At 43.0% G+C, this 16,202-nt stretch overlaps 1 protein-coding gene across 14 annotated transcripts in view; it reads left to right on the top strand.

Annotated features, from left to right (window-relative positions):
• Positions 1 to 16,202, top strand: part of CLIP1 (CAP-Gly domain containing linker protein 1) — a 110,695-nt gene that overhangs the window by 51,920 nt on the left and 42,573 nt on the right. For 9 of the 14 annotated variants that reach the window (XM_080986579.1, XM_080986580.1, XM_080986578.1 and 6 more), the window contains 8 exons: positions 2,275 to 2,379; positions 4,471 to 5,415; positions 7,023 to 7,139; positions 8,215 to 8,272; positions 8,419 to 8,502; positions 9,292 to 9,448; positions 13,639 to 13,804; positions 14,329 to 14,544. In XM_080986579.1, the coding sequence (XP_080842705.1) occupies positions 2,275 to 2,379; positions 4,471 to 5,415; positions 7,023 to 7,139; positions 8,215 to 8,272; positions 8,419 to 8,502; positions 9,292 to 9,448; positions 13,639 to 13,804; positions 14,329 to 14,544 (1,848 nt within the window). The remainder of the gene's footprint in view (positions 1 to 2,274; positions 2,380 to 4,470; positions 5,416 to 7,022; positions 7,140 to 8,214; positions 8,273 to 8,418; positions 8,503 to 9,291; positions 9,449 to 13,638; positions 13,805 to 14,328; positions 14,545 to 16,202) is intronic. The other 5 variants (XM_080986574.1, XM_080986570.1, XM_080986581.1 and 2 more) reach the window with 3 other exon arrangements.

Genomic DNA, 16,202 nt, shown 5'->3' with positions numbered 1-16,202 from the left:
AATAAAATAAAATACTGCGGTTTCATAAAATAGTTACAAAAAAGGGACAGTGTCAGCTATTGAAAAACCAAAGAAACATTGTCTGCCTCATCAACAAAAAAGCCTGTTTAAGAAAAATGGCATTTGGTAAGTGGTGAAGAACAGGAGGGGACCGACTGCCCATTACAGGACCTGCTGTTCCATAATCTGGGTGCAGCCACTGGGAATGGCCTCCTTTTGTCTCACCCAGCTGTGCCTTCAGTAGCCCCCCTCGGGAGCCGTCCCCCAATCCCTGCATCATTAGCTGCATGTTCAGGACCGGCCTCAGGTGCTCACAGCGAAGGCACCTTTGAACAAGCAGCTTCTCTTGGATCTGGCTAAGCCTGCCAGGCCTTCAGGGAGGGCAAAATCCAACCAGACCTTCCAGATTCACACCCAGTAATTAATTCTGGGGGTGACTCCTCTACCTGACATGCTAGTCATGAGGTAAATAACTACTAAATACTTTTGTCATCTATATATAATGCAGGGCTTCCTTGGAGAGCTCTCTTATGTGCCTGTACTAAAAGCAGATATTGCTTACAAGTATTCTGAGTTAAATGTCAGCAACTGAAGGCTTCAGGGCTTCTTAGGATGCTGTCCAGCCATTCATTTGTCCACCTTGCAGCAAAAGAGGTGAGCAGAAAATGGCTTCTATAGGCAAAAATAACTTCTCAATGTTCAACAAGGAGTTTGGTACTTGTTTTGACCCAGCAACTAGGTTTTCCTTGCAGTCCACTTCAAGGATGGTTATTGATGCCCTAGTACATCACCCCTCGCTGGTGCTGGTTCCAGGTTTGGAGGGGCCCTTGGACAAGGTGCCGTGTAGTGCTCCCCTCCCCAAATGAGCCTGCCTCCTCCTGCTCACGGCTGCTGCCACTATGCACTCCCATGTGCCTCTCTGGGCCCAGAAGGAAAGGAGAAGGCATGTGGGGGTTGCAAGACCCTCATGGAGGGAACCTGGGACTTATAGTGTCAGTGTGAATGTTTTGATCTTCCACAGATGGCAGCACCTGTTTATGGTCAGGATTCATAGGCATGTCACATGATACCTGTTCAAGGCAATTGTGTCTCTTCACATCACAAAATCCCCAAATCCTCCTGCATCCCTTTTTGGTTTGAAGCAATTTCCAGCTCTCTGCCTTGGGGAAGGGGCCCCTACCTTTTACCACTTCTGATCAATTTTGTAGCAGTTCCTTTTGGTGGGCATCCTGTGGTAATTCACTAATAAGATGCCCTGAGAAACCCTAGATCAATCTTTGGAAGGAATCCAAGTTACCTTTAGTCACCCCCCCACACACACACACTTAGATAAATCTGGAACTTAATGCCAATTCATACAATTTCTGCGTTTTGGGTGACAAGTGAATCTCTAATCTTCTACTCTTCTCTTAATAGTAGAAACTATTAAGTACAGCAAGACCTTGAGCAGAAAAGCTTGTAAGTCTCTAGGGCTGCATTCAGACTTGTCCAGAAGCAGAAAGTGAGTGGATATTTTGCCTGCTACCATAAGCCTTTATTTATTTTTTAAAGCCAGTCAACATTTCACAGTGAGCACCAGCAGTCTTGCAGTGGTGAAGGAGGGCCTCAGAGAGTTGTAGGGCTTCAGAGAGTTGAAGGGCCATCAAGTCCTCTGCTTGATGTAGGAAATCCAGAGCGAAAGCATCCCCAGCAGATGGCTGCCTAGCCTTGTCTTGAAGAGGTCCAGCGAGGGAGAACCCCACGTAGTTCATTAGTTCCATTGCCCAACTACTCCTGCTGTTTAGAAGTCCAGCCAAAATCTCTTCTCCAATAATTTAGTGGATCTAGTCCTGCCCTCTGGAACAGCACAGAAAAAGTCTTTGCCCTCAGGTATTTGAATCGCATCTTACAAAGCATTAACTATTCTAATTTGTGCTGATAATTGTCACACTGTTAAATAACTTTGGCTGCATGACTTTACCTTGCCATTTCTTCTTCTTCTTTTTCTTCTTCTTCTTCTTCTTCTCCATGCTCCTTTGTCTCTCTGTGTGCACATCTTTTCTCTCAACATATCAGCCATTTGTCGTCACACACTTTCAAGTCGGTCTTTCTCACCTGCAACATCACCTTGTTTGTTTTTTCTTTTTTGGTTTTGTTACCCACGTGCCTCTTTTGCTGCTCATCACTGGTAGAAGACAACTGGTGGCACATCCTGCATGTAGCTCCTCTTTCCTCTTGTGCTGGCATGTGATGGTGGCACTGTTGTGTTCTCTTCCTTTCCCTTTTTACTAACAGACGCAGACCAAACTGGAGCATGCGCGCATTAAGGAGCTTGAACAGAGCCTGCTCTTTGAAAAGACCAAAGCTGAGAAACTCCAGAGGGAGTTAGAAGACACTAGGGTAATGAACTTCACTGTTTTAAATGAACAAGACCTGATTTCGGGTTTTTTCGTGATGGGGAAGGTTCCTGAGGCTGAAGCTGAATGGGCATAAGATGTCTGGGGAGAAGATCGGATATGTCACCCTGTCTTCTACTGCCATTACACTGTTAAGAGTACAGTGGTGTTGGGTACAATTAAACATACAATTAATTTCTTAAAATGGCTTTCTTACTGTAACAAAATCCAGGTAAGATACTTTCAAATGAAAGAGTAGAGAATAACACATCCAAAAGCACATCCACAGTGAGTGAAGACCTTGCAATTCTACACAGTCGTTCCTCAGCTGATGATAAAATAGTTTGTTGTGAAGACTAATTTTGATGTTTTGGTTCAGTTTAGTGGTGATTCTTCCTGCAGTGATTGATGTTGTAAGGAAAGGGCTTTAAAAGTTCTTGGATAGCTCAGTGCTGCTTTGGTTACTTGTGGGGCTTGTACGGAAACGTGACCTTTTGTGAAGAACCTGAGGGGATGGAGTTGTATCGTTATGCATTTGTACACACGCTGCCATTTGTCTTGGTTAGAAGCAGCAGCCCCAGTCCTTAAGCTGTTTCCAGTCCTTAAGCTGTTTACTGAAGACAGTAAAGTTAGATGAGGCAAACTTTCCCCCTACACCCTTGGTGCTTCATCTGAATCTGGATCACTTCAGACAGTCAGAGTTTGAAAATATTTGTAGCTGTGCCCTGAACTTCTGTTTTGTACTTTTTAGCAGACATAACACAACTTTTATTTGAATATTTTGCTTTGAAATGGAATAGTTTGTAGCTAGAACCTGAAGCATTCCTTTAACTTTGAGCCTCTGTCAGTTAGACATCTCACTTCTGGAGGTCAAAACCTGATTCTTAACTTCAGGCATGTCAACTTGCTGCGTCCTGCTCCAAAACCTACTTGCAGCTTATCAAATCATCTTTCTTTTGCATCTGAATAAGACTCTTAACCAAATGGATCATTTTCATCCCAGTCGGAAATGTGCCAGTGTCCAAATATTAGCACGACACTTGTTCAGAGTCTCATGGGGAGAGCGGGGGGGGAGGGGGGAGGAAAGACTTGGCAAAGTTTAGAGTGAGCTTGGGTTTGGATGGAGGTAGCTTAGTTTATAGGACTGGGAAGGGAAACTCTTGTCTGTCTACCACAGCCAGGATTTTATGAAAAGCTTGTTTTCATTTATTCTAGATGCTTTACATCCTTCTTCACCATCCAGGATGATTTGGACTAGAACACTTAATCAGTCCTATCCAGCACGTACAGTCATACCTCATGTTGCCTTCAGGTTCATACCTTCAGGTTACGTTTTTTCAAGTTGCATCCCATGGCAACCCAGAAGTACCGGAACGGTTACTTCCTGGTTTTGCCGCTCGCGCATGCACAGAAGCGCTAAATCATGCCACTCATGTGTGCAGACATGACACTTCTAGATGCGAACGCTTCGAGTTGTGGACGTGCCTCTGGGACGGATTATGTCCGCAACTCAAGGTTCCACTGTATGTGTTTTTAGTATAATCCTAAAAATGTAAAGGAAATGTTAGTCTAAGGCCCCTTTTAGTACGGTTGAAAGGGCCATGACCACATTCTGCCTCCAGCTCCAGCCAGAGCTAGATCTGCCTTGTGCTTTACAAACTGTCAAGTAAAATGTGCTGCCGTTCTAAGCTTTTGACTTAACCCGTTTTGTATTATCACTAACTTCAGTCAGATAACCTACAGATCAGTTGGAGCTAAAGTGTAATTTTGAATATACCTGAGAACTATGTGCTTTTGGAGGCAAAGACTTTTTAAAAAGAACAACTAAATGATAGTCATGAAGCTGTTATAGGCACATGTTCAGTAGCTTTTAATTTATCATTCCTTGACTTCATTTGCAATATCACCAAAGGTGGAAATTTAAAATAGATTGCCAATATTTAGTTAACCTTCCAGAAACCCTCCTTGGAAGTGCTAGAAAAGCCAAGTTACTGTCCTGAGGAAGTGATCAGCAAACCTCTCCACTCTTAAATGAAATCCACTGTTTTAACCATTTCTGCCCTCTTTTTGTATTTTTTAATGCTTCTGATGCTAGGTGGCCACTGTATCAGAAAAATCTAGGATAATGGAACTGGAAAGAGATCTAGTACTGCGGCAGAAAGAAGTAACTGAGTTACGAGCAAGATTAGAGTCCAGTAAGCCAGTCAGCAACGTGGACACTTCTCTCTCACTGCTGCAAGAAATCAGCACACTGCAAGAGAAGATGGCACTGCTAAGCAAGGAGCATCAGGATGAGGTGAAGTCACTGAAAGAGAAGGTTGGAATCAGTGAAGAGTCATGCCATAAGGAAATTAAAACCTTGTTGGCATCCAATGAAAAGATGTTGAAAGAGAACGAGTCCCTGAAAATGAAGCTGGATGCTGCCCACAAGGAAAATTCAGATGTGATTGAGTTATGGAAATCCAAGCTGGAGTCTGCCATTGCTTCACATCATCAAGCAATGGAAGAGCTGAAGACCTCTTTCAGCAAAGGAGTTGGGGCTCAGACAGCTGAATTTGCAGAGCTCAAGACCCAGATTGAGAAGATGAGAGTGGAGCATCAGCGCGAAACATCAAACCTGAAACTAAAGCAAGAAAACGAGAGGCTGCATCTCCTGAAGGAGGTTGAAACTCTGAAAGAGAAGCTGCTGGAAGTCACAGAGGACAAGGAGAGAAGCTTGGAGGCCTTGAACACCAAATTAGAAAGTGCTGAAGATCAGCATTTGGTGGAAATGGAAGACACTCTGAACAAGTTACAGGAGGCCGAGATAAAGGTAAAGACGCTAGAGGGGCTCCAGGCCAAGTGCACAGAACAAGCCAAGGAGATTGATAATTTTAAAGCAAAGATCAAAGGCACTGAAACAAAGCTCTTGGAACTAGATGCTCTTCAGATGGCAAGTTCTGAAGGTAAACTGGAGCTGGAGAAGCTTAGCAAGGAGCTTGAGGCAGCTGAAAAAAAGATACAGAGTTTAGAGAATGACAGGAATAATGAAAGTAGCCAGGTTTGTACCAACATCCATCCATCCATTTATTTTTTTCATTTTTAAAAAACTTTTATTTATGCTGTTTTGTGGTAGTCTGTTCTTAGAGAAAGGGTGTTATGAAATATTATTTAGTGATGAGTTTTTAAAAATCCAGACATAAAACATATCTATCAGTGGGCAGACAGAACAAAGTCCTTCATGCAGTGCATAAACTATGTCGTTGCTGCCACAAGACGGCTGTCAGGGCCACCGCTTATATGGCTTTAGATGGAGATGAGGCGATGTCTTGAAGGATAAATGTCAATGGCTACTAGTCATGATGGCTAGATGCTGCCTGCTGGTTCAGAGGTCGTGTGCCTTTGAATTCCAGTTGCTGGGAACCAACAGCAGGAAAATGCATTTATGCCCATGTTTTGCTTATGGGCCTGCTGTGGGCTTGTGGTTGGCCACTATGGAAAAATAGGGTGGTGGGCTAGATGTGTTTTTATTTTGAGTACTATTTTGGTATATGTGTTGACTATTCAGGCAGCAATGAGCACACTTCCTGTTTGTATTGCAACCTACCAGAGTTTTAATCCAGTCTGGAAATCTGCTTGTTGCAACTCCAGAGTTCAGAGTCTGCCTGAACTGCTTATTGGCTCCTGGGAATTCTGCCCAGGGTGAGATGCAGAGGAAGTGTTGGGCTCCGATGCTCCCTCCATCCTCTGCCTTGACCGAGAAGCCATTTTGGCATATAAGCAGTATATATAATAATATTATAGCAACAACAGAAATACTTTATCTCCCTATGAGAGAGGTGAAAGATCTTTAAGAGAGAGAGGTTGTTTTTCTTGAATTAGGGGAAAAAATAGGTTTTGCTTTTCCTAATTATTTATTGTTCTTAGTTATGCAGGGCTCCTAGTGGTGTTTTGCGCAGCTCCTGAGCATGTGGACCCCTGCTTAGCTTTAGCAGTGCTGTAGCACCAGGTGCTCTCAGGATTTACAAGTTCCAACTAGAGCAAATAGCTAGCAGGTTTCCTTCTTGCACAATTAAACACCGTGATAATAACAGTGCTTGTAATGCCCTATCACCAAACCCCCTCACATGATAGCTTAGATACTAGCTTTTACATATATCCTTTCAGGCATCAATTGTTTCTTAAAGTCCTGTGGAATTGCAGATTTCCTGCAAGTTGAACAGTTAAACCTTTATCATTAGAAGGCTGTTCATGACCTATGCAACTGACCATAATTTCAATCATGGGAATGAATGTATGTCCAATGTCACAAATGCTTATTCTTTCACAGTGTGATCAAAGCAAATACTTGCACTATCTTAAGATCAGAAGTAGGCCCAATTAATTTCAGTGGACTAGCCATTTAGTATTTAGTATTTGAGCCTAAAACTAAGACAATTAAAAAAATTCAGTAATCATGATTATATTCCTAATGCAAAAATGAAAATATACATGATACTTCTGAATACAATTCTAATTTAGTTTACATACCATTTTCTGTTTAGTTTATATTCATGCATTTTGTTTATTTTTACCTCCTTTTTATTATTATTTAATACTTCAACAAAATCCTTTGTTTTGTCCTTTTGTAACTCTTTTATTTTCACACAACATAATAATCCTTGCTAGGCTGTTAGTCTGGTCAAAGAACTACAAGCGAAAGAGCAAAAGATTCTTGATCTTGAAAATCACTTGGGTGAAGTAAATCAGCTTAAAGATTCTTTGGGAAAGGAGCTTGAAGATTTGGTAAGTAGCTGGTGGAAATTTCACCTGCACCCCCTGAGCTATGCTTTGCGGCTTTTATAATTGGGATTTATTGGAAATTTCAGATCTAGTCATTTTTACATCCACCTGTGTCTTTGGCAAAATTGGACAGGAAACTATTAGCTCTCTTGTTGATTAAAACTCTGTGGCTTGAAATGTTGCCTTGTAGTAAATCCTAAAAACATAATGAAGTGCGTTTCTGCACCATCTATTGGATTCCACTGGTATGTTTGTGTCTGGGCAAGAGCCATGTCTTGTTTCCCACTCGTTGCTCATGGTCCACACGTTGCTGGTCTGCCTTTCTCAGAGTCACTGCAATTTTTGGAGTATTAAAAGCTCAATATTTTATTAACCTAGGAAGCTGCATTGTATAGGGTAGGACCACTGTTCTTTCTATGCAGTCTGCAGCACAATTAGTTGCATGCAAAACATGGGTCCCAGTGCTGGGCTGCAGCTCCTATGAGCATCTGACAGAAAGCAAAGACATATCCATTAGTGGCTGACACTCCACACAGACGCTTATATCTGAAAATAGAAGCAACGATGTACTCACTCCTCGTGCCTCCCAGTCTATTGTGCACTTATTGATAGGTGTGATGTTGGACTAAGTGGCAATTGCCACAGACCAAGAAAAGTGTTATAACAACACATGGTCCATAATGTTTTTTTCTTTATAACAGCACACCATTCAGTAGGGTACAGGCATCTGTCTGTGCAACAGTCCACATGTTACAGATTTGGGAAAACCCAAAGCTGTTGGTTTTAACATAAAATAAGGAGGAGTTCTGCTTCCCAGGTGCTCTCTCAGACTCAAAATACACCAAGTCAGAGTTTTCTCCATTGGTCTGTAGCAAAGGTCATTGTGTTGTCCACAGTTTTCAGGTGACTTCATGTCCTTTTCACATGCCCTGTAAAGAAGAGTGAGGTGCTGTGAAGATCCTGTGTTGTTGGCTTAAAGGTGTATTGAACCAATTACAGTATATCTTTTAAAAAATCAATGCAGTGCCTTACCATATTAAGCCAAATGGTTAAATGTGATTTTTTTTCTACCTCCCAGAAAGAAAAATTTACTGAGGCTGGTGATGAGGCAGAAAGTATACAAAAATCTATGCAAGGTATGGTTCCTAAGAATGCAATTAAATCTTTTTAAATGACTGTGGCAGACAGAGAGAATTGCTTCCTTTTATCATACATGCCTTATTCTAAATGTAATGTGACATTGTTTAAAAATCTAACCAATGCTAACATTTTATTCCCATAGAAACTGTTGAAAAACTAAACCAAAAAGAACAACAATTTGCACACATGTCATCTGAACTGGATCAGCTGAGATCTAACTTGGCAGGTAAGAGAAGGTGACTAGGTTGAAATATTGGGTTTTTTTATAGTACATTTTCATGTGATGTTCCAACCATTACATGTGGCACATTTTATTTTATTCATAAATTCTGGACAAACAACAGGAATGTTACAGGTTTATTTTTGGCAATTTTATCGTACCTTTAATGCAACCTGAAAGACAATTCTAAAAACAGCATCAAGAAATCCACCACAGGGCATGTGACATCTGGCCTCTTGAAAATGAAGCCTAGGTCTTGAGGTTTAGCCTCCTTGCTGCTTAGACATTTGCCGCCACCCTAGATCTAGACAACATTGCTGGAAGGTCAGATCCCCCTCCCAGGATCCCTCGTCTCTGCCCACTTTCCTCAGCCTCTGGACTGGACTTGCTGGTACTCCTCTCCTTCCTAGTGGTCGGCTCCCGTCCACCCTCTGAGACGGGGCTTTGCAAACTATCTTTCATACTAGCAGGAGAAGCCCCTCTCTGATTCTGTCCTTCCTCCTTTCGTTTGCAGGATTTCTCCAGAGTTGCTTAACTCCAGATAGACTTTTGCTTTTGTGCTATTCATCCTGTTGGTCAAAGCTTTTGTTGTCGTTTACATTCAATTCCAAGTTTGAAACTCCACATGTAACTTTCCATTTGAAGTCAGCTGCATTCTTGGAGATTAGATAGACAGATAGATCCTTACTTTACATTAAAGTTTATGCTTTCCATCTCTTACGTCTTCAGGGCATGTGGTTTGTTTTTGAATACACTGTTTATGTACTTGGTTGATCACTTTTCTTCCTTCTTCAGCCATGGAGAAGAAAATGAAAGAAAGAGAAGAGAGAGAGCGCCAACTGATCGAGGCTAAAGCCAAACTCCAAAATGATATAGCCGAAATAATGAAATCCTCAGGAGACAGTTCTTCACAGCTTACAAAGATGAATGATGATCTCCGGCAAAAAGAGAAGTAATTTACCTTTCCTGGCACTTTCTGCTATCCTTGACCTGGTTGCCAGGAGCTGTGCATTTTCTCTGATTTCGTTTTGAGGAGGATGAGTTCATCTTACCAAACTCTCTTTAGTTGTGCATCTGGCTCTTGGGTTATAATACTTCTAAACTGTTCCTCATGTGTGGTGCTGTTGATTTCAACCCAAGGAATGTGGGCAACATTAACCAAGGAATTTTGTTTTGTTTTGTTGCATGTATTTTGGCTAGTAAGCAAAGCAAACCTTAGAGCAAGGTGGGTGGGGATCTCAGTGGCAGATCACCTGCGGAAGTCAGTTCTTGGCATCTCAGGTTCAGAAAGCTTCCTCAAGTTGAAGGTCCTTCCCAGCCCTGCCTGGAGATCCTGGAAGCAGAACAGTCTGCGTGCATGTCATTAGAGCTGGGTGATATTTCAGTTCATCGTCTGAAACTGGAATGAAATTCAGATTGCGATACTGGTTTCAGACATTTTGAGCTAGCAATATATCACGGCTTCCTAGCCACTGCCAGCACAGTGCATTTAACTCCCAGCTGCCTGCCTGCCTCTACTGTGCTGGCAGCGGCCGGTGAGCCGCAATTTATTGCCAGTTCAAAGTGGCTGCTCACCTGCCTGTGTGTTTGCCTTTGCCTGAGCAAGTGGGATGCCTCTTTCCTTTCGGTTGGTTGCTCTTCCTGCAGCCAGCCAGGAGGGAAGAGGCTGCCAAATGTGCAGGCAGGCGGATGGAGCACCTTCTCAGGCTCCCCTCGGCTGAGGCCAGGCTGCAGAGGGAGGGAGCAGGAGCTCCTTCGCCCGAGCAAGCAGGCAACCTCCTTCCTTCCCTCCTGGTCGCTCCTCCCTCCACAGCCCAGCCGCTTTTTCAGCCCTTCTCAGTGTTATTTCAGACATCATGATATATCACTATATCACGATGGTTAGCTGGTGATATGTCACAGTGTTGAAAACCAGATATTGCCCAGCCCAACGTGTCATGTACTCTAGCGCTGGGCTACATTCCCTCCCAAAGATGGAGTTAGAAGGATATTCAGCAGCACAGGTGGGGAAAGACCTTTGGATCAAGACCTGTAGTCTTGGGTTAAATGGACAAACGGTCTGCTTCAACAGAAGAAATATTTATCGCTCTGCCCCCAGCAAAATAGGTGCTTTCTAAGACCCATTTGACTTCACTCTCCAGGATGTCTGGCTCAAGGTCAGCAACCGTACTACCTGGGGTGTACGAGACATCCATATCTTTCTGGTATAATTCCTCTGTGTATTCTTGCCACCTCTTCTTGATGTCTTCTGCTTCTGTTAGGTCCTTACCACTTTTGTCCTTTATTTATGGTAATCTTTGTATGAAATGTTCCTTTCATATCTCTAATTTTCTTGAACAGATCTCTGGTTCTTCCCATTCTGTTGTTTTCCTCTATTTCTTTGCATTGCTCATTAAAGAAGGCCTTCTTGTCTCTCCTTGATATTTTTTGGAAATCTGCATTCAATTTCCTGCATCTTTCACTATCTCCCTCGCATTTTGCTTGCCTTCTCTCCCCTGCTATTAGTAAGGCCTCGTTGGACAGCCACTTTGCTTTCTTGCATTTCCTTTTCATTGGGATGGTTTTCGTTGCTGTCTCCTGTATAATGTTGCGAGCCTCCATCCATAGTTCTTCAGGCACTGTGTCCACCAAATCAAAATCCTTAAACCTGTTCCTCACTTCCACTGTGTATTCATAACGGATTTGATTTAGATTTTATCTTACCGGCCCAGTGGTTTTTCCTACTTTCTTCAGTTTAAGCTTGAATTTTGCTGTAAGAAGCTGATGATATGAGTCACAGTCAGCTCCAATTCTTGTTTTTGCTGACTGTATAGAGCTTCTACATCTTTGGCTGCAGAGAATATAATCAATATGATTTGGATGCTGCCCATCTGGTGATGTCCATGTGTAGAGTCGTCTCTTGTGTTGTTGGAAAAGCGTGTTTGTGATGACCAGCTTGTTCTCTTGACAGAACTCTATTAGCCTTTGCCCTGCTTCGTTTTGATCTCCAAGGCCAAACTTGCCAGTTGTTCCTTTTATCTCTTGATTCCCTACTTTAGCATTCCAATTCCCTATAATGAGAAGAACATCCTTCTTTGGTGTCACTTCTATAAGGTGTTGTAAGTCTTCATAGAATTGGTCAATTTCAGTTTCTTCAGCACCAGTAGTTGGTGCATAAAGTTGGATTACTGTGATGTTAAAAGGTCTGCCTTGGATTTGTATCGAGATCATTCTATCATTTTTGAGATTGCATCCCAGTACAGCTTTCGCCACTCTTTTGTTGACTATGAGGGCCACTCCATTTCTTTTACGGGTTTCTTGCCCACAGTAGTAGATATGATGGTCATCCGAACTGAATTTGCCCATTCCCGTCCATTTTAGTTCACTGATGCCCAGGATGTCGATATTTATTCTTGCCATCTCATTTTTGACCACATCCAACTTACCCAGGTTCATGGTTCTTACATTCCAGGTTCCTATGCAATATTTTTCTTTACAGCATTGGACTTTCCTTTCGCTTCCAGGCATATCCGCAACTGAGCGACCTTTCGGCTTTGGCCCAGCCGCTTCATCAGCTCTGAATCTACTTGTACTTGTCCTCCGCTCTTCCTCAGTAGCATGTTGGACGCCTTCCGACCTGAGGGGCTCATCTTCCAGCATCATAACTTTTATATGCCTGTTGTCTTTGTCCATAGAGTTTTCTTGGCAGGGATACTGGAGTGGCTTGCCGGTTCCTGCTCCAGGTGGATCATGTTTGGTCAAAACTCTCCACTATGACCTGTCCATCTTGGGTGGCCCTGCTCGGCATAGTTCATAGCTTCTCTGAGTTATTCAAGCCCCTTTGCCATGGCAAGGCAGTGATCCATGAAGGCGCTTTCTTTTATACATTTTGGCTGATTTGGCCGGAGTCAGGTACCATCGGTAAAACATTTTAATCAGATTTTCTTTAAGAAATTCTTCCAGAAATTCACATGCGATGAATTTTATGTCTACCTTCCAAAGTCTTTCCCACACCTCCATTTGGATATTATAACTGAAGTCCTGGGCCCATCGAACCATAACTGATTTTACCTCCTCCTCCTTGACTTCCCACCCAATCAAGGAGGCATTTATACATTTTGGATAAAAGTTTTTCTTTCGATTGAATTAAATCTTTCTCTAATCTTGATAGCTCTGTTGCAAAACCTTTTTGTTTGTCTTTTCTAAATATTTCATTATGTTGAAAATATTTCTTTAGGCTTAATTTATTATATTTTTCTTCCCGAAAGGTTTTATTTCGTTTTTTTCCTCTGGCCCCATATTTTTAACTAACAAATTTGTGTTTTTTTACAGTTAATTTGAAAACCAGCCACTTGTCCAAATTCTTTTGTTTGATTTTTATTTATCTCAGTCACTTTTGGTAAACTTTCTTTGGGGTTTTCCGTAGTAATGATAAGGTCGGCTTGTCTAAATAAGAATGGCTGAAGAACAACAGTAGGGTGGGACCGACTTCCTGCTCGTGGGCTTCCCAGAAACATCTGGTCAGCAGCTGTGAGGACAAGATACTGGACTGAATGGGGCCCTTGGTCTGATATAGCAGCCAGGCTCTTTTATTTTGTTTGCTTCTGTTTAGCTCGAGGCTTGAAGCTTCCTTGAATTCTTTGTAAACCTGTATCTAGTTTACATCTGTAAATTACGGCAAGGGAATGCAGAGGGAGGTAGAAAATGGAAACATATGCTCCTCTTTGCCCTACTGCTCCTCTGCAAAACATTTTCACATGTCCACTTGTATGATCATTGGGTAGTGATACCTGCACTGTCTGCTGCCATTCGACCTGAAATTCAAAAGTGTGTAAGCAAAATTCAAATTGTTTTTCTCCTTTGCACCCTAAAAAAGCAACATGGTCACAGTATAAAAACAACAACCTGACCCTGCCCTATGGACTTTACCATCTATTCTTGGAGGGGAAGACAATGGAGGGAGGAAAGGGAAAAGCAAGGGTAAGAACAGACACATAGTGACATGCAGGGCTTTTTTTGCAGCAGGAACTTGGGGGAACTCAGTTCCGGTACCTCTCAGGTTGGTGCCATTTTTTAAAGGAAGATAATGCTTTTGTGCTATGAAGCACAGGCTTCCAAGAGTTGCAGTGCTGACTCTCTCTTTTTGGTTATGATTCATTTTAGGCAGCTAGAGGAGCTTCAGCTTCAGCTCACCAAGGCAAGTGAGAGAGCTTCTCAGCTGCAGGAAAATTTGGAGCAGGCGACACGTAAAGCTGAAGAGGAGCAACAGGAAGCGCACAAGAAGCATCAGGCTGAACTGCAAAAGATGCAGGACAAATTAAGCAACCTGGTAAGAGCAGCTGCCTGGGCATCTCTCCAGAGCGGCCAGGAAGCAACTATAGGCCAGCACAAGCATTCTTGCTCTCTACTGATGGCTCAAGTACATAGTGATGCTGGGAATAAATGCATCACTGCTCCTGCTAACTCAATTTCTCTCTCTTTAAAACATTCAAACCTAATTAGCCGTTCTGTAGCTTGAGATATTTATGTTGCAAAACATTGCTGCTTTACCGCTGATGCTGACTCTTCATCTCTTTGAAACCATTACACCAATGTTACTTACTTCAAGCTCTCTCTCTGTCGCGCGCGCGCACACACACACACACACACACACACAACCTCTTTTACACCTAATAAACCACAAGGCTTCAAAGACCCTGCTTACGCTAGATTTAGCACAGCTATTCTTTCAACTCTAATTCAAGAAAAATGTGCTCTTACATGATGAGAAAGCAATTGCAGAACACCATGGCTAGCTGTATAGGAAGGGAGCAGGACACTGTGCTGAACTGTATTGGCTCTCTATATTCACAGGAGAAGAAAATTTTGACTGGCCAAAATCAGTATAAAGATCTGCAGACAACGCACAAAAAAACACATTCAGAGATCGCTGCCAAGCATGATGCAGCCATCAAGGAGCTTAAGCAACAACTTCAGGAAACGCAACAGCTATTGACAACAGCACAAAAGGTGAACAGTGACTTAGAAAAACAGACCAAGGAGCTGAAAAAGGAAGCAGAGCATGCAAAGGTGTGTATTTCTCTGAAACAGGTAGCCAAAGTTTGGACTTTTTTGGTGGCTCAATTACACTGTCCCAAACTCTCTGCATTTGCTTGATGGCTCTTTTAAGTCAATATATGTCCATAGCTGACTGGCCCATCGAGCGGACATGGGAAAGGCATCAATTTTTGAGCCACTCACCCATGAGGGAGCTGTATGACTGGTACCTTGTCAGACTGAACTTTGGCTTCCCAAGCCTAATGGAACAAGCAGGGGCGTTGCAAGGGGGGTGCAGGGGGTGCGGTCTGCCCCGGGTATCAAGCCGGGGCAGGGTGTGACAAAATCTCCCCCAGCGGATCCGCACCAGGTTGCACCTCCCGGCTGGGCCGCACCAAACGAATCATGCCTCCCAGCCAGGCCTCAACACCAGATCATGCTCCCCGGCTGGCCGCTGCGCCGAACCGTGCCTCTCAGCCTGGCCACGGCGCCAAATTGCGCTTCCAGGCTGGGTCGCAACACCAGATCATGCTCCCCAGCCGGGCATGATCGCCCTGCCCCCTGGGTCGGGCGTTGTGGGATGGCTGGAGGAGGCAGGCAAGCAAACAACGAACGGGGTGGGGGGGTGGGCGCCATGTGCCCCATCCCGTCCGTTCCTATGGGTAGTTTGCCCCCCCCATGGGCGGTTCGCCCCACCCTCGCCCCGCACCAGGTGCCCGAGAGGCTTCCTCCGCCACTGGGAACAGGAACTCCTATACAGTTTGCAGAGAGGCTTTGATGTTGACGCTTCCAAAATGAAGCCTGACACTGCCTTATGGGTCACTAAATCGCATAAAGGTCAATGCTAATTAGCTAATTTATATCTCAAGAGGTGACCAACACTTGAGCATTAGGGTTTTTGTATTTGTTCATCAGGCCAGTGTAATTCTCAGGTGTTGGCTACAGATTTTATGTCCTTTCTTTCCAAAGAATTAGATGCAAGAAAGGAAGTTAAGACCTGCAGTCATGGGGAAAATTTATAAAATAAAAATAAAAATGATCAGATAAAAAGAGAAGCTGCTCGGAGGATGCAATATGCCCAGTATTATTACGTTTAAAATTTTCAAGAAGGACAAAGTCTTCCCAAGAATAAATTTAAGTGCAATTAGGCCCAGTTCAATGACATAGGAAGTAAATGTATTCTAGATCCTTTGTAGCCCTGTAATTTCTCATTCCCTTATTCTGTAGGTAACTGACTTTACTTATTTAAAAAATTCTTTTCATTGGATGCTTAAAAATCCCTTATCCCATTTGAAGTGGCAAAACAAGCTTTAGAGGTGGTGGGTTTTACTGGCATTTCTTACTGCTTGATACCCTGCAAAAAGCTGTCCGTGTTCCACATTGTCCTTAGTGTGACTTGAATAGCCTAAATTTTATTTTTTGCATTTCCTTGACATTGTTCCTTGCGTTCATCTCCTATTCATTGCCTATGTGCTTTGAGCTTTACGCTTTATTACAATGGTAGCTGCATATGTATATGTTGACACACAGGCCAAAGGGCTATGAGCTGAGGTCCAATACTATATGGTTATTTGCATTTAATTACTACAATAAGGTACATATAAAATGCTCTCCACATAGGGGAGAAAAGCTTGAAATACAGCTGTAAATTGCCATGTTCTAAAGGATGGATTTGCATTGTCACCAAAGCT

This window comes from Podarcis pityusensis (assembly GCF_964106645.2).
Source record: "Podarcis pityusensis genome assembly, chromosome: 16".
Lineage (NCBI taxonomy): Eukaryota > Metazoa > Chordata > Lepidosauria > Squamata > Lacertidae > Podarcis > Podarcis pityusensis.
This window is presented reverse-complemented; position numbering and strand designations above follow the sequence as displayed.